This window comes from Bubalus kerabau, chromosome 19 (genome assembly GCF_029407905.1).
Source record: "Bubalus kerabau isolate K-KA32 ecotype Philippines breed swamp buffalo chromosome 19, PCC_UOA_SB_1v2, whole genome shotgun sequence".
Taxonomy (NCBI): Eukaryota; Metazoa; Chordata; class Mammalia; order Artiodactyla; family Bovidae; genus Bubalus; species Bubalus kerabau.
The window spans coordinates 32,850,048-32,872,318 of record NC_073642.1 but is presented as its reverse complement, the minus strand read 5'-3'; the positions used below and the strand labels follow the sequence as shown (position 1 = coordinate 32,872,318).

The window sequence follows — 22,271 nt, the reverse complement described above, 5'->3', positions numbered from 1 at the left end:
GTGTCTTCATATGACATTTCCCCCTTCTTATAAGGACACCAGCCATATTGGATTGAGGCCTACCTTAATGACTTCATTAAGAAGTCATTGGATGCTTGATTACCTTAACGTGATTACGTCTACAAAGACTATTTTTGAATAAGGTCACATTTAGAAGTACCATAAGTATATTTTGGGGGAAAGGATGTAATTCCACCCATAATAGAGCATTATGCTTTAACTCTGAAATGTTGAGTGACTATTTCACTTCAATAACATTACTAATTTTAATAACTTTTATTAAAACTTCATGGTATATTTCTAAGTCTTTAAAAAAATAATGCCCCATCCCCATTATAAGGCCTGAAGGTATCACCGATTCATACATACGTGTTTTATCTTCTAAGCATAAATTCTGGAAAGGAAACAAAGGTGATTGTTTCTGTAACTGAAGCTTGTTGTCAGAGAAGTTCAAATGTAGCATCTCTCAGATCACAGTTTATATTCCCCCCCAAATAAAACAGAGTCATGTAAGAGTTTGTGGGTGATGTTTGAAACAGCAGTTGCCTGCTCATACACATGGTTTCCCTTACCACAATCTCAGAGGTCTTTATACATAGACCAGTTTAAGTGGTGCCTGAAGCCATCTCTGTAGGGAAATGAAATAGCATGGTTTATGAAATTGTGTTTGTTTGTTTTGGATGGAGAATGACAAGTGTTGTATACAGTATAATACAATGTAACTTTGGAACAAAGTTAAAAGAATAGAATAGTATTATCTGAGCACCAATCTAGCAGTCTCATTTGCTAATCCCGATTGTTTTTAGTAATGCTCCCAAGTATTTCTTTTTAACCTGCAAATGTTGTCCTCTCTCTTCTGTCACAGTACAGTTATGTGAGTGTACTTAGTACTCTAGTGTGGTGAATACAGCACTCTTGGGGCCAGAAGTGGAGAATCGGGATTCCTTCTTGAAAGCAAAACCCATCGCCCTGTTCCTATGGCAAGGAAATACTGAGACATTGTTCACATTTGTTGCTCCCATTAGGTCTTGAATTCTACCTTTAAATTTAGCTAATTGTTCTTTGTTTTCTTTTACCGTTCTTGAATTAAAGTGTTGACTTCTTAAATTCTTATGGCTACTACATTTATTTCTGTTTAAGTTTCAATTATGTAACCAGAACGAAAATTTTATTTAATTATTCTTTTTTTCTTCTTTCTTTATTTTAAAACAATCCAGGACAGTCTAGAGCAGCCATGATGCCTCCCAAGCATCCACGGCAGCCTAAGGGAGCTTTGGATGATGCCATCTCCTTTGGCGGGAAAACAGACCAAGAAGCACCCAACGCTTTGCAACCAACACCACCCCCACTGCCAAAGAAAATGATCATAAGAGCCAATACAGAGCCACTCTCCAAAGACCTCCAGAAGTCCCTGGAAACTACCCTTTGTGTCATGGCTAATCCCACCTACGATATCGACCCCAGCTGGGATGCCAGCAGCGCTGGCTCCTCGGTCAGCTATGAACTCAAGGGGCTGGACGCTGAGTCTTATGACTCCTTGGAGAGACCTTTGTACAAGGAGAGACGTGTGCCCTCAGCAGCAAACAGCATCTCCAGCCTAACCACTCTCAGTATTAAAGATAGGTTTTCCAACAGCACAGAGTCCCTGTCCAGCCGGCGGGGTCCCTCTGGTAGACAGGGCCGGAGTATCCAGAAGCCACAGAGACAAGCACTTTATCGAGGACTTGAGAACCGTGAAGAAGTGGTGGGTAAAATCCGAAGCCTTCACACAGATGCCTTGAAGAAACTGGCTGTTAAATGTGAAGACCTCTTCATGGCTGGGCAGAAAGACCAACTCCGTTTTGGGGTAGACAGCTGGTCAGACTTCAGGCTGACCAGTGACAAGCCATGCTGTGAGGCCGGTGATGCAGTTTACTATACAGCTTCGTACGCAAAAGATCCACTTAATAACTATGCAGTCAAGGTAAGAAAATATTATAAATCTGATTCTAATCCTCTCCAACACACTGTTATTGAGATGGGTGTGTTTTTTTTCCCCCTTTCTCCATTCAGCAAAAACTTATTAAGTATCTGCCTTACACCAGATATTGTAATAGAAGAGGCCTTAACTTATTATCTAGAGGAGAAAACAGATTTATAAAGACAGACTTATAACACAGTATACTGAATGCTAAGGTAGAAGTTAACCGAATTCTGTGGGAGCTTAGAAGGACCTTAACCCAGACTCTTGATGCTAAAAAATTCTTCTTAAAGTAGGTAATACTTGAGTGGGATTGTTGGCAAAGATTTCCTATACAAATGAGGTCTATTATGTGCCTTTCACTCTCTATGTTTCTGTCTTTATTCCCTAGCAAATAAGAGACCCTTGTCTATCTCTGCTTTCTGACTCCTCTGCTTCCAAGAGAAATGTTTTTATAGAGGAAGCTAATCAATATTTGTTGATGTACAAGGAACTTTTTCATGTTATATAATTTAATCTTCACATCAAGTTCATGGGGTTAAGATCTATTTATCCATTTGACAGGTGAGAATAAAGCTTAGGGTCACACAGCTAGCAATTAGTAAAGCTAGGATTTAAACAGATCTCTCTGGCCCCATAGCCTACACTTTTTCTGTTATGTCACATCAATTTCTTAAATGTATATCACCCATTCCAGACAGCCCACTTATTTAAGAAGGCTAAAACTCTTAGCATCAAGAACTCTTGAGTGATTACATTCACTTTAACAGTAAGCCATAGGCTTCATCAATGTAATAACCGAAGCATGGACTTTGAAATCCCAAAGATGTAGATCAAATCCTAATTCTTCCACTTAGCTCTGTCACAAGTTACTCCTCTGAGTGTTAGTTTCCTCAGCTTTCAGTTCAGTTCAGTTGCTCAGTCGTGTCCGACTCTTTGCGACCCCATGAATCGCAGCACACCAGGCCTCCCTGTCCATCACCCACTCCCGGAGTTCACCCAGACCCACATCCATCAAGTCAGTGATGCCATCCAGCCATCTCATCCTCTGTCGTCCCCTTCTCCTCCTGCCCCCAATCCCTCCCAGCATCAGAGTCTTTTCCAATGAGTCAGCTCTTCGCATGAGGTGGCCAAAGTACTGGAGTTTCAGCTTCAGCATCATTCCCTCCAAAGAAATCCCAGGGCTGATCTCCTTCAGAATGGACTGGTTGGATCTCCTTGCAGTCCAAGGGACTTGCAAGAGTCTTCTCCAACACCACAGTAGCATCAGTTCTTTGGCGCTCAGCCTTCTTCACAGTCCAACTCTCACATCCATACATGACCACAGGAAAAACCATAGCCTTGACTAGACGGACCTTTGTTGGCAAAGTAATGTCTCTGCTTTTGAATATGCTATCTAGGTTGGTCATAACTTTCCTTCCAAGGAGTAAGCGTCTTTTAATTTCATGGCTGCAGTCACCATCTGCAGTGATTTTGGAGCCTAGAAAAATAAAGTCTGACACTGTTTCCCCATCTATTTCCCATGAAGTGGTGGGACCGGATGCCATGATCTTCGTTTTCTGAATGTTGAGCTTTAAGCCAACTTTTTCACTCTCCACTTTCACTTTCATCAAGAGGCTTTTGAGTTCCTCTTCACCTTCTGCCATAAGGGTGGTGTCATCTGCATATCTGAGGTTATTGATATTTCTCCCGGCAATCTTGATTCCAGCTTGTGTTTCTTCCAGTCCAGCGTTTCTCATGATGTACTCTGCATATAAGTTAAATAAGCAGGGTGATAATATACAGCTTTGACGTACTCCTTTTCCTATTTGGAACCAGTCTGTTGTTCCATGTCCAGTTCTATCTGTTGCTTCCTGACCTGCATACAGGTTTCTCAAGAGGCAGGTGAGGTGGTCTGGTAGAATAATAATCATACCCATCTTATGGGGCTGTTTGGGTGCAAGAAAACAAAATACTTAGTGATTGGTATTCACTTCTTTCACTATCCCTTAGCTTCTTCCCTATATTGCTAAGACAGCAACCATCTTTCGAGCCTCAATTTCCTCCTCTTTCAGATGTTTACAACAATGATGACCCATCTACTCTGTGGGATTGAGATTAGGATCAAGTGAGATAATGCATATGAAAGAGTTTCTAAAAACATAAATCTCTATGTAAATATAACATTGGTTCACCCTTTGCATAGTCCCTTTTTCCAGATTCTAGTCACTGGTTCAAAACTAATTAACATATCTAAATGATTTGTACATGTTAATTTGGCTAGATAGACCAGATGGTATCTTAGTAAATTAATGGATAAGGTAAACGATTGGCCTTACCCGTCTTTCAAGACAGAACATATATTTGGACCAGACCTTCAGCTGACGGCTCTCTGCATTTGCAGCACCTAAGCCACTTCACTCTCTGGTGGTACTCAGAATGACCTTGTGCCCCAGCCCACACTTCTTAAACTGAGGGATAAACTGCAGAGAGCGAATCTAGATTCAAGTTAATACATTACTGTTGAGTCTAAAAAGGCATGTTCAGATTCTGTGTAGTGTTCAAGAGCCATTACACTAGTTGGAGTTATGGGACCTCATCTATCTTGGGCCTGTATGACTACAGGATCGCCAGTGCAGGATGAATGCCTATTTCAGAAAGGAACATTGAACTATCTGTTCTTTCAAAACAACTGAGAAGTAGGGCTTGACTAACTTTATGTATTATTGCTGTGCAATCTTGTCTCTTTCCCAAATCAATGGCCTGCTATTGATTTCTTTGCTTGTAATGATGCAAAAGCAATCTCCAAAGAACAGGTGGCAAGTGGTTATATACTGAGAGTTGTTGGCAGGTTTGGGAAAGGATGTTTTACACTAAATGGTGAATATAAATGTCTATTTGAAGACCCTCTAGGCATTTCTAGACGTACCCAATTGATAGTACAACCTTAAAGGAATAAGCTGCTAGGGTACTGTGAGCCCTACCTTTGCAGAAATAAACAAAAAAGACTAGCGGTTGGTTGGCTCATCAACTTTTTACTGTTTGTCTTCTTAAAATTATCCCTTTCCATACTAATGAAATTTAAGAGTGACCAGGCAGGTATAACTCTCTCTCTCTCTCTCTTTTTTAATTGATGTATAGTTGATTTACAATGTGTTAATTCCTGCCATACAGCAAGATGACTCGGTTATACATATATATACATTTTTTAATATTGTTTTCTGCTGTGATTTATCCCAGGATGTTGAATATAGTTCCCTGTGCTATATAGTAGAACCTTGTTGTCCATCCATTCCATATGTAATACTTTGCGTCTACTATCCCCAAACTCCCAGTCTGTCCCTCCCTCATGCCACCCCTACACACCCCCCACAACCGCAAGTCTGTTCTTTCTGTCTGTTAAAGAGACTAAAAGGTCTTTTAAAATGTTAAAAAAGGAAGTTGGTGCTGGAATTTAATAATTTGAAAGTCAAAGGATACTGCTCCTTAAATACCAAATCCACTGTGGTGACAGAGTATTAAGATCTTAACTTTGGGTGTTGTCTTAGTTTGCTCAGACTGAGATAACAAAATACTAAGACTGGATGACTTAAACAACATAAATTTATTTTCTCACAGTTGTGAATGCTGGAAAGTCCAAGGTCAAGGTTCGAACTGATTTAGTTTCTAGTGAGGGCTCTCTTTCTGCCTTGCAGATGGCTGCCTTCTTTCCAACTCCTCACATGGCTCAGGGGGTTGGAGCTCTTTACTGTCCCTTCTTGTGTGTGCTAAGTCGCTTCAGTCGTGTCCAACTCTGTGTGACCCTGTAGACTGTAGCCCACCAGGCTCCTCTGTCCATGGGACTCTCCTGCTGTGTCCTCCTCCAAGGGATCTTCCCGACCAGGGATCAAACCCGCATCTCTTATGTCTCCTGCATTGGTAGACAGGTTCTTTACCACCAAGGCCACCTGTGTCTTTTCCTATAAGGACACTAATCCATATCAAGGCCCCACCCTTTTACTCTCAGTTAACCCTAATTACCTCTTTACAGGTCCTATCTCCAAATATAGTTAACACTGGAGGTTAACACATCAACATATGAATTTGAAGGTTCATGATTCAGTCCATAGCATTCTGCCCCTGACCCCCCCAAAAAAATTCATGTTCTTATCACATGCAAAATATGTTCAATCCATCCTAACAGCCCTGCAGGTAACTCATTCTAGCATCAACTCTAAAGTCCAAAGTCTCATCTAAATATCATAGAAATCAAATACATGTAAAACTCAAGGTCTGAGAAATCCTGAGGCAAATTGCCTCCCCAACTATAAACCTATGAAACTAGTCAAGTTATATGCTCCCAGAATACAGTGGTGGGCAAGCATGGGATAGACTGTCCCATTCTAAAAAGGAGAAATCAGAAGGAAGGAGGGGATGATGGGTTCCAGCAAGTCCAAAACTTGCAAGACAAATTCCATTAGATATTAAGGCTCCAGAACAATCCTCTTGGACTCAGTACTCTGTCTTCCAGGCCCACTGGGGTGACAGAATCACCCGTGTCTCTGCTGGGCACCCTGATCCTTTGGGTCTTTGTAAGGACCCGCCCACATGACTTCAGGACAGCCTGCCCCTGAGGCACTGGGCAGGTTCGTCCTGGCCTTCCCGATCTGGAGAGGCAGCCCGGCCCTTCAAAACCAAGCAGGAACCAGCCTTGCTTCTGGGCCTGTGATGGGAGTAGCAGCCCTGTGGTGATCCCTGAAACACTTTTTCAGGGTCATTCTTCCCTCTCCTTAAAGAACAGTGCACGTTCACAGCTAAATAGCTCTAAGATCCATTAGCCTTCCTTCATTCCACCCAGCTTTCTCTGTCCCTTTAGTTCAAACTGACAGCGCCTTTGCCGGTGTAACCCCATCTCTCTTTCTGGCTTCTGCTGAGATGGCTGATTAAGTCCACGAGTCACAGTCTGTCTCCTTATCAAATGGCTGTTCTGCTACACCCTTAGTATTCTCTTTAGAACAAGTTTTCTCATTTTTTGTGGTGTGGGTAGGCTGTGAGTTTTCTAAATCTTCAAATTCTAGCTCCTTGTTGCTTAACAATTCCTTCTTCAGCTCTTTCTCCCTCTACACTTCACTATAAGCAGTCAAAAGGAAGCAAGTTGTTTCTTTAATACTTTGTCTCTCAGCTAAATATTCAATTTCATTGCTCACAAGTTCTGCCTTAACAAAATGCTGGAACAGAGTTTAGCCAAGTTCTTTGCCATTTTTAAAGAAATCTCACCTGTTTTCCTAGTTTCTAATAAATGTTCCTCATTTCTAAGACCTCACCAGAATCACCCTTAATGTCCATATTTCTAGCAACAGTCTGTTCATAAGTTTCTAAGCTTTTTCTATCATGGCTTTTAAAACTCTTTAAGCTTCTACCCAATTCCAAGGCCACTTCTTTCTGCGTTTTGGGGTACTGCTTACAGCAGTCCCCTACTTCTCAGCAACAAAATCTTAGTCTGCTTGGGCCACCATAATAAAATACCATAGACTGGATATATTTTCTCCTAGTTTGGGAGATTGGAAAGGAAGATTCTCTTCTTGGCTTCTTGCTGGGTTCTTATGTCCGCAAGTGGGAGGGTAGGGGAGAGAGTATGTCACATTGGGTGTTGGGGCTTTAACATATGAGTCTTGAGAAGACACAATTCAGTTCACAGCTTTATTCTGTTTTTCATTCAATGTGACTATCTTTATGATTTTCCCTGGTCTTAAACTAAAAGACATCACAACATAGAATAAAGGAAAGTAGTCAGCTAATGTGAGTCCAAATTCTCTGTCATAGTGTGTACCCAAGCAAGTCATATAAGCTCTCTTGATTTTCACTGCCCTACCTACCTCATGAGATTGTTATAATTATATGTGTTTATGTAGTGAAACTGTTTTTGTAGATTATGAAGTATATATAAAATATAATAAAATAATGCATTAGTGTTGTTAACAATAATGGAAAATTACTTCTCAACATTCTTTTGGTCATTCACTATTATTCTTCATTAATATTAGGCACTGCTGCTGCTAAGTCGCTTCAGTCGTGTGTGACTCTGTGCGACCCCATAGACAACAGCCCACCAGGCTCCCCCGTCCCTGGGATTCTCCAGGCAAGAACACTAGAGTGGGTTGCCATTTCCTTTTCCAGTGCATGAAAGTGAGAAGTGAAAGTGAAGTCGCTCAGTCGTGTCTGATTCTTAGCGACCTCATGGACTGCAGCCCACCAGGCTCCTCAGTCCATGGGATTAGCCTGAGCATATTTTAATAGGCTCTGCACTTAGATATTTTCTTTCTCATTCCTTCAAAGTCATAAACATCTTTCCTTAAAATTATGAGAGAAAGCTACTAAGTGTAACAATCCTTCAGAATTTTAGTACTGCCAAAAATTGGAAACAAACCAAGTGCCTGATATTAAGGAAACAATTTAATAAATTATGGTATGTTAGCCCAATGGAATGTTTTCAGCTATTAAAAGTGTTATTATGAAGATTATTTAAAATCATGGAAAACATTTTTTACATTGATTAAGTGTCACATTAAAATAGCAGAATACCAAAAACTGTGCTGCTGCTGCTGCTAAGTCGCTTCAGTCGTGTGCGACTCTGTGCGACCCCATAAATGGAAGCCCACCAGGCTTCGCCGTCCCTCGGATTCTCCAGGCAAGAACATTGGAGTGGGTTGCCATTTCCTTCTCCAATGCATGAAAGTGAAAAGTGAAAGGGAAGTCGCTCAGTCATGTCTGACTCTTAGCGACCCCATGGACTGCAGCCCACCAGGCTTCTCCTTCCATGGAATTTTCCAGGCAAGAGTACTGGAGTGGGGTGCCATTGCCTTCTCCGACCAAAAACTGTAACCATAACTTAAAAAAAGAATTGACCTACAAAATGGTAATATACAAATGATTTCTGTGTTAGAGTAGTAATGATTATGGACAGTTTTTATTTTGTTTAAAAAATGATGTCATAATGTCTTTTCAGTGAAAAAACTAAGGAATTGAAGATTATGGATTATTTGCTAGTGACCTTCTTGAAGGCACAGGTATCCTTACTTATTATCTCCATAGGCCCATCCTCCGAACACAAATTATAAACAGCTCCTGCTTCATGCTACCTAGCTTTGCACTCATTAATTCCTCTCTTTGGACTGCTTTTCTGGGAAGAGCATTTTCTGTACAGGTAACCTATTTCAGAATCACCTGTGGGATCCTCGTTAAAAATGTGCTTACCTTGATCCCATCTCACACCTACAGAATCAGCATTTCTGGAAGTGAGGCCTGGGCAACTACACTGTTAGCAAGCACCTTCAGGTGGTTCCTCCACAAAATTTCAGGACTGTTGATATAGCGGTTAAGAATTTAGATTGTTGTCAGAAAGACTTGTGTTAAAATTTGTACTTTAGCTATCTTATGAGCTGTGTTACCTTGACCTAGTTACTTGCCTTTTCTAAGCCCATTGTCTTTGTTTGTAAAATGGAGAAAATACTGGATTCTCGCTAAAGCCGTTGTGAAAAATCACAAGAGTCAGTTGTACTTGGAGATGTATATAGTACTCAGAGCATCATTTGACACAAAGTAAGCTTTCAGTAGATGGTAGCTACTATTTCCACCACTCCATTCTCATGTCGGAGAAGGCAATGGCACCCCACTCCAGTACTCTTGCCTGGAAAATCCCATGGATGGAGGAGCCTGGTAGGCTGCAGTCCATGGGGTCGCTAAGAGTTGGACACGACTGAGCGACTTCACTTTCACTTTTCATTTTCATGCATTGGAGAAGGGAATGGCAACCCACTCCAGTGTTCTTGCCTGGAGAATCCCAGGGATGGGGGAGCCTGGTGGGCTGCCGTCTATGGGGTCGCACAGAGTCGGACACGACTGAAGTGACTTAGCAGCAGCAGCAGCAGCATTCTCATGTACCTAGAAAACTTCTTTGCCACCCCATTGACTGTAACTCACCAGGCTCCTCTGTCCATGAAATTCTCCAGGCAAGAATACTGGAGGGAGTAGCCATTCCTTTCCCCAGGGGATCTTCCCAACCCAGGGATCAAACCTGCATCTCCTACATTGCAGAGAGATTCTTTACCATCTGAGCCACTGGGGAAGCCCAGAAAACGCCTATATTTTCTTAAAGAATCCAGCTCTGTGAATTTTTTTCTCTGATCTTCTGAGAATATGTTGATGGCTCCTCTCTGTGTACCCACTCTATACATAGTGGATTTCTCTACCACTGTTCTATCATGCTACAGTTCTACAGTACTGTGCTGTGCTATGCTAAGTCACTTCAGGCATGTCTGACTCTTTGCAACCCAATGGACTGTAGCCCCCCAGGTTCCTCTGTCCATGGGATTCTCCAGGCAAGAATACTGGAGTGGGTTGCCATGCCCTCCTCCAGGGAATCTTCCCTAACCCAGGGATTGAATCTGCATCTCTTATGTTGCCTGCCTTTGCAGGCAGGTTCTTTACCACTCGCGCCACCTGAGAAGCCCATTCAATACTACCATTACTCAATTAAAGTAACATGCCTCCCCTCCCCACTGTTATACTTGAGCTTCCCTGTGGCAGGGAACATGGCTTGCTAATCCATATATCTTTATTATATTATTAATCTAATATCCTTAGCATTAGACAGCATTATATATTAATATAATTTTGCATACATAGTGGGCATTCAATAAATATTTCTTGACCTTTCAGCAAACATTGACTGTATAAAACATTGTAACATCTGCATGTGTTTACAGAAATACATATGAATAAGGCAAAAGCCTTGCCCTCAAAGAGCATGTATTCCAGTGGGAAAGACAGAGGCATAAGTAACTTTTAAACAAGACATTATAGTAAAGGTTAAGAGTGGTGTGAAGATGTAAAGATAAAGATTAATAAATGAAAGAAGTCATTTTAACATTGTTAAATCTCAGGGCCAATAAAAAAAAAGGGCCTCTAGGGTCTACTTCATATTATTCTTAGGGGCAAATACAGTATATGGAGAGAATAGTGGAAAATGGAGCTGAGAAGATTTGGGACCAAATTTAGAGGCTTTGATTGATGAGCTTAAGAGGTTAGCCTTTATTTTGTGTTTTGTGGGAAACCATTAAGGATTTTTAAACAGAGAGATAACATAAGATTAATGATTTTAGAGATTAATGGTTTTAAAAATAAACTGTGGTGGAAAAGTTCAGAAGCATTGGAAGCAGGGAAGCCAGTCATTAGGCTATTGTAACAGTCCAGGTAAATAATGATGAGATCTTGCAATAAGACCATCAAAAAAAGGGACAGGTGGTGAAGGAGCCGAGGTAGGCAATTGACCACCTCTGGTGAGTGCCTGGATGTAGGATGAGGGCACTGATGCTAAGATTTCATGAAGGAGCAACCCCAGGAAGATGGTGATGCCGTTAACTGAAATATGAATCAGAAAAGCCAGAAAGATGAGCTCTCTGTGTGGTGTGCCCATGGGACAGCCAAGTCAAGAGAAAATGTGTAGCCAGATAAATATGTGAGTTTGGTACTCAGAAGAGAGGTCAAGGTTAACTAGTGCTCTCATCAACTTGATTTCGTTCAAACTGGGAATGTATGATATTGTAGTGGTAGAGTCTGCATATTGGGAAAAGGCCCACACAGCTAAGTGACCTAAAGCAGGAGAATTTGAAAGGGATATAGCAAAGGACAAAGAACCCACAGATCAGAGTTGAAGATTCAGGAAGGTGTGAGCAATATAAGGGGAAGGCAGGAGTTGAATCTCTGGTAAACCTCAAAAAAAAAAAACAAAAAAATACAGTCTTGGTAGCAGCAGAAGTGGATATCAAATGCAGTGAGTTAGGGAAGTGTGGAGCAGGGAGGCTGAGGAGACAGTGAGCACAGTGCCTTTTTAAGAGCTTTGGTGAAGAAAAGACCACATTGATTCCTAGGCAGTATTTAACCTTCAGCTCCTGTTTATGTCATTCTTGTCTCCTTTTATCCCCTCATCACCATTTGGTGAGCCACCATGCAGTAGATTGGACCGTCTGTCTCTGTGGCTGCATGTTGGCTGGCTTCCAGCCCTTAACTTCTCTGTTCTAAATAAAACCCACCCTACTTTTGCCACCTTTCAAAGGATCTGGGTAGCCACTGAACAAACACGTAATCTTCAAAGCACACTCATCAACCCACAAAGGGCAGGCCTTCATCGTTCCAAACAGGAAGAACCTGAGAACAGAGAGGAACAATTACTTTTGCATATCGTCATCAACTTTTATGGCAGGCTGCCTCTTCATTCCTACATGGAACTTGTCCTATTAGATCATACCTGAATCAGTGGATTAGCCCTGCTGTTCCTCAGTGTTATCCTTGAGTGGACAAATGACAGCTTTTTGCCTAGAAGCAGGGTGGACAGTTGGTAAAATTATGGCTCAGTGTCCATGGGACATTCTTTTTCCACTGTTGTTATGAGATCATTTTATAACAAATGCTGCTATGTGAGACCACATGAGAAATTGATGAAATTACTTTGAGGAAGGCAATGAAAATCTTTTGTAAGCAAAAGTATACATTTCTGACTTATTTTTGCAGCAGTTCCAACTCTGTGGTAGTAGGTATCTTCTTTTTTTAAAGGAGTCCTGGTCTTTGTTCTCACAGAGAGAGCACACAAAGCTCAGTGAAAGTGCTCACTTCCCTATTACAGCAGTGGAGCAGCTTCTTTTCTTCCAGCTATGCCAAGAATCTTGTTAAAAGCTTGTAATAAAGTAGAGGTGAACTGTGGAGACCAACATCTTTTATTGCATTTTGACTCTGGAGTCTCCATTGATCTCATTTGGGTGGTTGCTGAGAAAGCAAGACAGTAAATGAAAAAGCGTTAATAGGAATAACTGGGATTGGTAGGAATTTACAACTAGATCAGACTATAGGATCAGGCAGTTAATTGCTGGCTTAGTGACAAGAAACCAACTATAGCGAGGAAACCATTTTCATTTTCATAATGCAACACAAATGTGCCCAACGTTGGACCTTCCCAGAAAGCAACTGATCAGCAGCCAGCTCTACAGACTCATAGCCACCCTAGGTCAATGTCCACTATATTTCACTGCTGAATGCATACAGAAGTGCCTTAAAGTCTCTACTGGAAATTGGTTTCAACAGGACGGATTTGGGGTACTCATGTAAACCAAGAATCAAAATGAACTGTCTAGTGGGAAAAGAGCCACAGCTTTAATTAATGAAGTGAGAGGACACAGCTGAGAATTATAAATTGGGATTCAAACTAATAGAATTCCTAATCTGGGCCCTCAGCAGGTTGTTCAACTGGTTTGTGCCTCCGTTTCTCCAGTGTGATCATCCTGGGTGTCACCTGGTCAGCCTAAATTACTGGCTCAGGAACACACATGAATTTCTTTTGCTCCATATGCTGAGTGGGAGCATAAAAAGAATTCAGTGCCTACAAATCACAATTAAAATAGTGAAATCTTATACAGTTGCCTTCTTGAATTTCTTTTCTAGACTCCAAAATGTTGGGGGAGTGGGGCGGGCATGCGAACATTTTTACAGCAAGTCAAGCTGTAAAATACCTGGCCTCCTGACAGGTCTCATGGCAGATTTCTACAGCACAGAGTTCTGATTCCTGGGGGCCCAGACAGTACTTATATAGTAAACACTTAATCCATTTTGAATATGATTATAAGAGCATTGAGCATGTATGGTCTTAGCTCTGTAGCAGCAAGTAAGGCCGTACTCCTCCTGGACAGATCAAAGAATTGAGATCTATCAGTGATCAGCCTGTATTCTCAGAGTGGGGTCATACCAAGTACTGAACATCAATTTAGAATTCGCCGCTTTTCATTCTTCGCCCTTTCCCACATGCTGCTGTGCTCTGGGGTGATGTGACAGAGCAGCACAGATGGTACAGTGCGTGTGCAGTCGTCAGCGTGTATCATTTCTGTCCCTCTGCCATTCATTCCCCACAACATTGCCTCACTTAAGGTTCACTGAGGTCCTGTAAAGTGCACAGAGCAAGCTGGAAATGGGAATCCCTGCTGATAAAGTGGAAGTCAGCTGAAGGCACACTAGGCCAATTGGGCCCATAATAGAAAAATAAAAGCTAATGTAGAATATTTTTGAAGAGTCCTGTGTTTTATACCTATTGCTTCCTTTGGAGAAAAGGAAATATTTAATGGAATGACAAAGAACAGTGTTGTTTTGTGTGGGTTTGTACAGCACAAAACACCTGAGCCTCCAGGGCAGCCTGGACTCAGCAGACAGCCCCCATTGTTCAGATATGACTCATTTGTGTAGTCAGGTCATGAGCATTTATTACCCAGATTTGTCTGCCCTTGCCCCCTCCCCGTCAGCTTGCCAGCTTCCATCTGTTTCATAAGAGCTAATCGTATATTCTAGCTGTTCTGAGTAAATAAGCCTTATGGCTAAACCAGGTCAGATGTCACCGTTCTTAGCATTTGTGTAGCCACACTGAGCGTGCACTAGGTGCCTGGCTCTGTGCTGGGCCCTAAAGATACAATCTGCTCTTAAGACAAACAAAAAATGTGACAGCTGGAATAATAGAGACACGTACATGAGATGTAGCTAAACACAGAAAGGAGATTTAGGGCATTTAGCACTTTCTGTCTTTGACACACATGACACATGTGAGGACTTTAAAGAAAAAAATAAGTGGGAATCCCTCAGGCAGATGAGGGGAGAAGAGGCGCCTCAATCAGAGAGATCCCCTGGAGGGTAGGATTAGGGTGCTGGCTGCAGGGAGTTCAGTGTGGCAAAAGTAGGAGATAGGGGAGAAATAAGCCTAGTAAGGGAAGCCAGGCCAGGACTTTATCCTCTGGAGATAATGGGGAACCCCTAGGAAGTTTATTCGATTTTTTTTGAAAGATGGCTCTTGTGGCTACGTAAAAGGTATATTTGAGGGAAATCACATGAGAGTGGGGGAGACCAGTTGGAAATCTTTGGTAGCAGACCAGCAAGTGATAATGGTAGCCATAGAGATGGAGAAAAGAGGAGAATTTGAAAGCGTATGGGAACAAAATCAGTCGAAGCTGGTGATTAACAAGATGCAGGGAATGAGGATGGAGGAGAAACCCAGAGTGAACTTGATAACTCATCTAGACGCTGGGGCAGATAACGTGGCCATTCACCAAAAGCAGGCATACTAGAACAGGAAATTTGGTGGGGAAAAGTTGAGGTTTGGTTATGTTGACTTTAAGGCATCTATCTATAGGTTGGGACATATATGGAGAGAAATCAAGTAGGCCCTTGTATAGATAAGTCTGAAGCTCAAAGATAAGTTTGGATCGCAAATGTAGATGTGGAAGTCAGCAGTATATCATGATGGTTGAAGCCATGAGCTTTCTGAAGGGAGAGTGTCAATGAGAAAAGAGAGCAGACCCCTCAAACACCAGCATTTCAGGGAGCCTTTGGGAGGAAGGGTCGAGTAAGTAAGAACTGATAATGCCACTCCCCAGTCAACAACTGATTTATTTCACAGCCATCCAGTTTTGCCAGATGTCCACCTTCCCCCCTCTCCATCTTCCTACTTCATTGCCTTAAACTGAATCGGTACTGAAAGGGTGGAAAGTGTACACCTTCATTACAGGTCCCGGGCATCGTGGGCATTCTGACCGTGTCAGTAGCATTCGACACATTACCTTGTCTTCTCTGTCCCAGCTTTTAGTGAGGCTTTACAGTCAAAGGCCCCCGCAGTCTACTTTTTTAAAGTAAGCTATCTAGCTAGATTATGATTATTATTATAACAAACATAAATGCTCTATAATGGCAAGTTTGCCTCAATGGTATGCAGAGAAGTTGCCAGGAGCAACACAGAAAATGAGGTCCTACGTTGAAATGAATGTTTGAAATTAAACTTCCCAGGTTGTGTGTGGGGAATCCATTGTCAGCCCTGTTTCCCCACTAAGATCAGGCTTGTGTGAGGGTTATGGGCTTTGACTCGGGTCTTAGAAGGTCTCAGAAGAGATTAACTTGGCTCTGATTCTGGAAGCATTTTTTTCCCCCATTTTCCAACACGCAATTTGTCTGTAGTTAAGGAGTTCCCACTGTATCTGTGGGCTCTGGCCTGGTGCTTCAGGATGCCGTGTTCTCCAGACAGGAAGTCCCTGAGGAGCCGTCATGTAGTTTTTTGAATGCTCAATTGATGGGAGTCAGTCTTTCTCCTCTCCTTCTCTGTTCTCACTCGTCTTGATTAACTCAGACAAGCACGTAGCTTCCCCCAGCCTCTTTTTTTGTGACAGTGTATTGTCCACATTGGCGGGTGTGGAACTATCAGCTGACTGGCTCTCCTTTTTGACATTCTTCTGGCTTTCTTTGGGAGAAGTAGCTTGTGAGAGGGCAAGCAGGCAAAGGTCAGTGTGCCCAGGATGGGCGTCCCCTCCTGCTCGTGCTCCCCACGCGAAGCCTTCCCTCTACGTGAACTAGGCATTGCCACTTCCGTGGAACCGAGAACGCGTCCATAAAGAGACCGATAGCGTGTTTGGAGACTCAGCCTTCTCCAGCCTGGGTTTTTGTTCTCTTGCTGCAGTTTCCATGCAGGTGACTTGTGGATCTTGATGTTGCAGCTCCCTCTAGTGTCACCGTGACTCAGGCTCTCCTAGGGCTTTTCTTCCCATTCAGAAAATGTACGCAATACAGTCTGCCAAAATCAGCAGCATTTTAAATAGGTTTTCCCATACATAGTAAAAACAAATATGAGATGATTTCTCTCCCATTACAAAATGGAATCTTACATGAAGATATGGGACCATTCCAGCTCCAGTTTTGTTCCTATTTCAGAATTTTGTGGAGCCAAGGAGTCCTGTGGAAATCATTCTTCTAGGGGAGTGGAGGCTTGGGTTTCAGTTAAAGCCAGCTTGGGTTTCAGTTGAAGCCAGCTACCCTCTGTAAGGAAGGAATGTGAATTCCTTTCAAGAAAGGTAAATGAAAATGGGAGGCCAATAAGTTACTTTGATCTCTGCAGCAGAGAAAATACTGAGTAAGAGAAGAAGGAAAAAACAACAAGCAGCAGGAAGACCCCTCTCCATTTGTTCTGGAAAGAGTGGTTTGTTTTCTGAAATGACTTTTGAACTAGAAATTCATCTTCTGAAGCCAAGTCATTTTGAGGTTTTTTTTAAACCAAAGGAGTCAAGTTATTAATATTTGAAAAATGGCTACTTTGTGGTGAATAGAATAATATAACACTCCTACCTAAATTAACATCATTTCACCCTCCATAATAAAGATTTATGAGATACTCATCATATGAAAAACCCTGTTATGGACATCTCCATAGGTCTGTGTTTTGGTTGTAACTGTTTTCTTAGTTATGAGCTAATTAAAAGCACTAGTGTTTTGTTTTCTTCTTTCCTACTTCAGCCTTCTCCCTTTTTCCTTTGCCCTTACAACTATCTTCAGTTATTCTTCAGCCTGTCTCCATATTATAAGATGAAGAGATAAGGAAGTGCCAGCTCCTCAGCGTGGCTCTCTAAGCAGACTATTTTCCTTCAGAGCATCCAAAGTGACTGAACAATTTATCATTTCTTCTTCATAAATCACTTTGAACCTTTATCTCGAGTTGATCTGTGAAGCCAAACATAAATTCTTATTGTAGTATCCATGTTCTTATCTACTCACAAAACTCTGAGATAGCTTCTAAAATTGTGTGTGGGGGTGTGTGTGGAGTATGTATAGATACAGTTAGAATAGAAGTAACAATTAGAATATCTTCTCTGTTTTTAATGGCAAGCCACGAGGTGGCAAGTTTTTTTCTGTGCAACTTGGCACAGTGAAAACTACAGTTTGGCTTAACAGTTCTCTTCCTTAGACTGGCCCATCTTAAATCAGAATGTAGTGCTGATCTAGACTTGTTGGTCCGGGCTGACCTGGCATGGAGGTGGGAAACCTTAATAGTCCCTGTTTAGCCACCCTCTGCCAAACCTGTCATCAGAGAGCCTCACTGCTGGGGCATGTAGCTCTCAGACCCCAAAGAAAGATGACATTTTCTGTCTTGCTCTCTGAAAAAATGGGCTGCTGCTGCTGCTAAGTCACTTCAGTGGTGTCCAACTCTGTGCGACCCCATAGACGGCAGCCCACCAGGCTCCCCCGTCCCTGGGATTCTTCAGGCAAGAACACTGGAGTGGGTTGCCATTTCCTTCTCCAGTGCATGAAAGTGAAAAGGGAAAGTGAAGTCGCTCAGTCATGTCCGACTCTTCACGACTCCATGGACTTCAGCCTACCAGGCTCCTCTGGTGCATGGGATTTCCCAGGCAAGAGTACTGGAGTGGGATGCCATTGCCTTCTCCAGAAAAAATGTGAGGATTCTATAATGCATCACTTTTTAACATTTACAAGTTGTCATTGTTTTAGTCATTATGAATGTTACATTTGTACAGCTTAGTAGTTTACAGGGGTTTCCCTGATAACTCAGACAGTAAAGAATCTGCCTGCAATGAGGGAGACCTGGGTTTGATCCCTGGGTTGGGAAGATCCCCTGGAAGAGGGCATGGCAACCCACTCCAGTGTTCTTGCCTGGAGAAGCCCATGGACAGAGGCGCCTGGCGGGCTGCAGTCCATGGGGGCGCACAGAGTCGGACACGACCGAGCGACTGAGCACAGGACAGCACAGCAGCAGTAGTGTACAGTGATGCTGCGCCTACTTGACCTCATTCGATTCTCACACCTGCCCTGTGAAGTAGGTTTCGGTATTCTTTATATTGTCTCTTTTACTTAGAAAGACTGGGACCCAAAGAAATTAAGAGAAATGACCAAGGTTACACAGCTGGTAGCGGGGCTAAATGCTAGGCCTTTCAAGTCCTTGGCAAGTTTCCCTTCTATAGGGTGACAGTTTAACTACAGTCTCATTCAGCCAAACTCAGTGGTATTTGACTGGCTTTTCAAAGGCTGAGGAGTTGGGACCTTTGAACTTCCGTTCTAGCGGGCAGTGTGATATTGAGCAAATTATTAAAACTGGAATGTGTCGTGTCCTAGATCTAACTCCCATACAACTAAATGATGGCTAGTGTAAGGTTTTTAAATACCTAGTGACATATAAATATGAAATATTGCCAACAGTACAGTATAGAAAGAATTCATGTTGTGATTGATGAGCATCAGGATTATATATTATACTGCATGTGCTGAGACTTAGAAAGCTTTCCAAAGATAATGCTTTCTGAAAGATGTATGTTTGAACTTGAACTCAGCCTGGGGATATCTCTATTTCAAGACCAGAAGTTTGCATAAAGAAGAAATGCCAAAAACTGATGAAGTTTGTGGTAGAAGACAAAGAAACTTTTTTTCACATCTCTCTCTCATGTGTGCATGTATGTGTGCTTGTGTGTGTGTGTCATTGACCACTGTAATAAATATGTATAAATACAGTAAGAGAGGGATGTTCCTCTCCTTCAGACTCCTTTGCCAGGGCTCCTTTTTTCAAAGCATCTATTTTGATGGAAATCAGAGCCTGCTGCTTCCCAGAACTGAGCATCCATCAGCATCCTCCTAACAAAATGTACATTTTTCTTTGTAAATAGAGAAGGCCAGAAAAGCTTTTCCAAATTTGCTTTTCTGTGTCACCACAATAAACGAGCCAACTGTAGACACTGCAGAGCGCCTGTTGCTGGGAGGCTTTGGTGTCTGTGAGGTGCAGCAGCGTGCTCCCGCCAAGGAGGAAAAGCGGCGAGTTTGTTCTTGGTTCCCAGGGGCGTGGAGGAGCTGTCCGGACCACGCTGTTACAATCTATGAATAGTGTTGCAGACTCAGCCTTCCGTTGTCAGCTTCTCATATCCTATCATGAGGATAATCCTTTTAGGGGTGATTTTTATTTATTTATTGCTTTTCTAACCCTTTAAGACTAGAAATACAATAGTTGTTTTAGGATGTAGAACTCTTGGCTAATGTTTTTGTTCAAAAAACTCTTCCTTGATCCATAACCACTTAATAAGATTCTTTTTGAGAGGCCTTATTGCTTGAATATTGGCCTGTTAAGAGAAAATGTACACATGTCATTTTGAAGCATGGTTGTCTCGGTTTATGCTCAGTGGCGTCCTTGCTGGGTCATGTGGTAGTTCTATTTTTAGTTTTTACAGGAGCTCCCTACTGTTCTCCACAGTGACAGTGTCAGTTTACACTTCCACCAACAGTGCAAGCAGGTTCTCTTTTCTTCACATCCTCTCTAGCATTTATTGTTGGTGTATTTTTTATCTACCCCGGTGTTCAGTGTAGATAGCGTTGCAGCACTGGTTACAACAGCCAGGGCATGGGAACAACCTGTGTCCAGTGACAGATGAGTGGATAAAGAAGATGTGGTGCATATCTACAGTGGAATATTACTCAGCCATAAAAAGAAACAGAGTTGGGTCATTTGTAGAGATGTGGATGGACCTAGAGTCTGCCATACAGAGTGAAGAAATCAAAAAGAAAAAACAAATATTATATATTAACACATATATGTGGAATCTAGAAAAATGATATTGTTGTTTAGTCACTAAGTCACGTCCAACTCTTTTTGTGACCCCGTTTGCTGTAGCCCACCAAGCTCCTCTACTCATGGGATTTCCCAGACAAGAATATTTGAGTAGATTGCCATTTCTTTCTCCAGGGGATCTTCCTGACCCAGGGATGAAACCCAGATCTCCTGAATTGCAGGTGGATTCTTTACCACTGAGCCACCTGAGAAACAATAGAAAAATGATATAGATGAAACTATTTTCAGGGCAGGAATAGATACAGATATAGAAAACAGACATGTGGACACAGGTGGGAAAGGGACAGGTGGGACAAATTGGGAGTTAAGATTGACATATAATATACATTCAGTCATGTTTGACTCTTTGCAACCCCATGGGCTATAACCTGCCAGGGTCCTCTGTCCATGGAATTTTCCAGACAAGAATCCTGAGTGGGTAGCCATTCCCTTCTTCAGGGGATATATCCAACCCAGGGATCAAACCTAGGTCTCCTGCATTGCAGGCAGTTTCTTTACTATCCGAGCCATGCTGCTGCTGCTGCTGCTGCTGCTGCCAAGTCGCTTCAGTAGTGTCCGACTCTGTGTGACCCCATAGACGGCAGCCCATTAGGCTCCTCTGTGCCAGGGATTCTCCAGGCAAGAATACTGGAGTGGGTTGCCATTTCCTTCTCCAGTGCATGAAAGTGAAAAGTGAAAGTGAAGTCACTCAGTCGTGCCCGATTCTTAGTGACCCCGTGGACGGAGGAGCCTGGTAGGCTCCAGTCCATGGGATTTTCCAGACAAGAGTACTGGAGTGGGGTGCCATTGCCTTCTCCGTCTGAGCCATGAGGGAAGTCCAATAATATACACTACTGTGTGTAAAATAAATAGCTAGTGGGAAGCTGCTATAAAGCACGGGGAGCTCAGCTCAGTGCTCTATGATGATCTAGAAGGGTGGGATAGAGGGACTCGGGGGAGGGAGGTCCAACAGGGAGGGGACATATGTATATATACAGCTGATTCACTTCATTGTACAGCAAAAATTAATACACCATTGTAAAGCAGTTATACTCTAATTTTTTTTTTTTTTAATGAAATGAACCACCAGTGACTTAAATGGAGGAAAATAGGCAAAGGATATGAAGAAATAGGGATCTTCCCTCATAGCTCAGTTGGTAAAGAATCCGCCTGCAATGCAGGAGACCCCAGTTCGATTCCTGGGTTGGAAAGATCCGCTGATAGGCTACCCACTCCAGTATTCTTAGGCTTCCCTTGTGGCTCAGCTAATAAAGAATCTGCCTGCAATGCAGGAGACCTGGGTTCAATCCCTGGGTTGGGAAGATCCTCTGGAGAAGGGAAAGGCTACCCAATCCAGTGTTCTGGCCTGGAAAATTCCATGGACTGTATAGTCCATGGGGTCGCAAAGAGTCAGACACGATTGAGCAACTTTCACTTCACTTCACTTCATGAAGAAACAGTTAATGGTAATGAAAAGGGGGAAATTACAGTGGACCCTTAAAGATGTGAAGAGGTGCTCAATAACTCATTAAAAATAGTATCTCCAAAGATACTTTTCTTCACTTATCAGATCAGCAGAGATAAAGCTTGTAAACATGATAGGCTGGCAAGAATGGGAAGAGAACAAGCATCCCCCCACCCACCCCCACCCTCCTGCACCACTGCTGATGTGTAAACTGACTCAACTTGATAGAGGCAATTTGGTAACATTTATCAAACATCTAAATACAGATCCCCTTTGCCTCAGCACTTCCCCTTCTGGAAACTTATCCTACAGGTATCCTCATACACAAGCAATATGGGGATGTATAAGGCTTTTCACTGCAACATTGTCTGTGCCTGGAAAGGACCTGAATGTCTGCCAGTAGAGAGGGGTAACTGAACTCTTCTTGTATGTCCATT

General features: G+C 42.4%; 1 protein-coding gene across 6 annotated transcripts in view; it reads left to right on the top strand.

Moving 5' to 3' along the window:
• The window catches only part of PEAK1 (pseudopodium enriched atypical kinase 1), a 309,528-nt gene that overhangs the window by 279,201 nt on the left and 8,056 nt on the right, over window positions 1–22,271 (top strand). For all 6 annotated transcript variants that reach the window (XM_055555619.1, XM_055555614.1, XM_055555615.1 and 3 more), the window contains one exon: window positions 1,218–1,963. In XM_055555619.1, coding sequence (XP_055411594.1) covers window positions 1,218–1,963 — 746 coding nt within the window. The remainder of the gene's footprint in view (window positions 1–1,217; window positions 1,964–22,271) is intronic.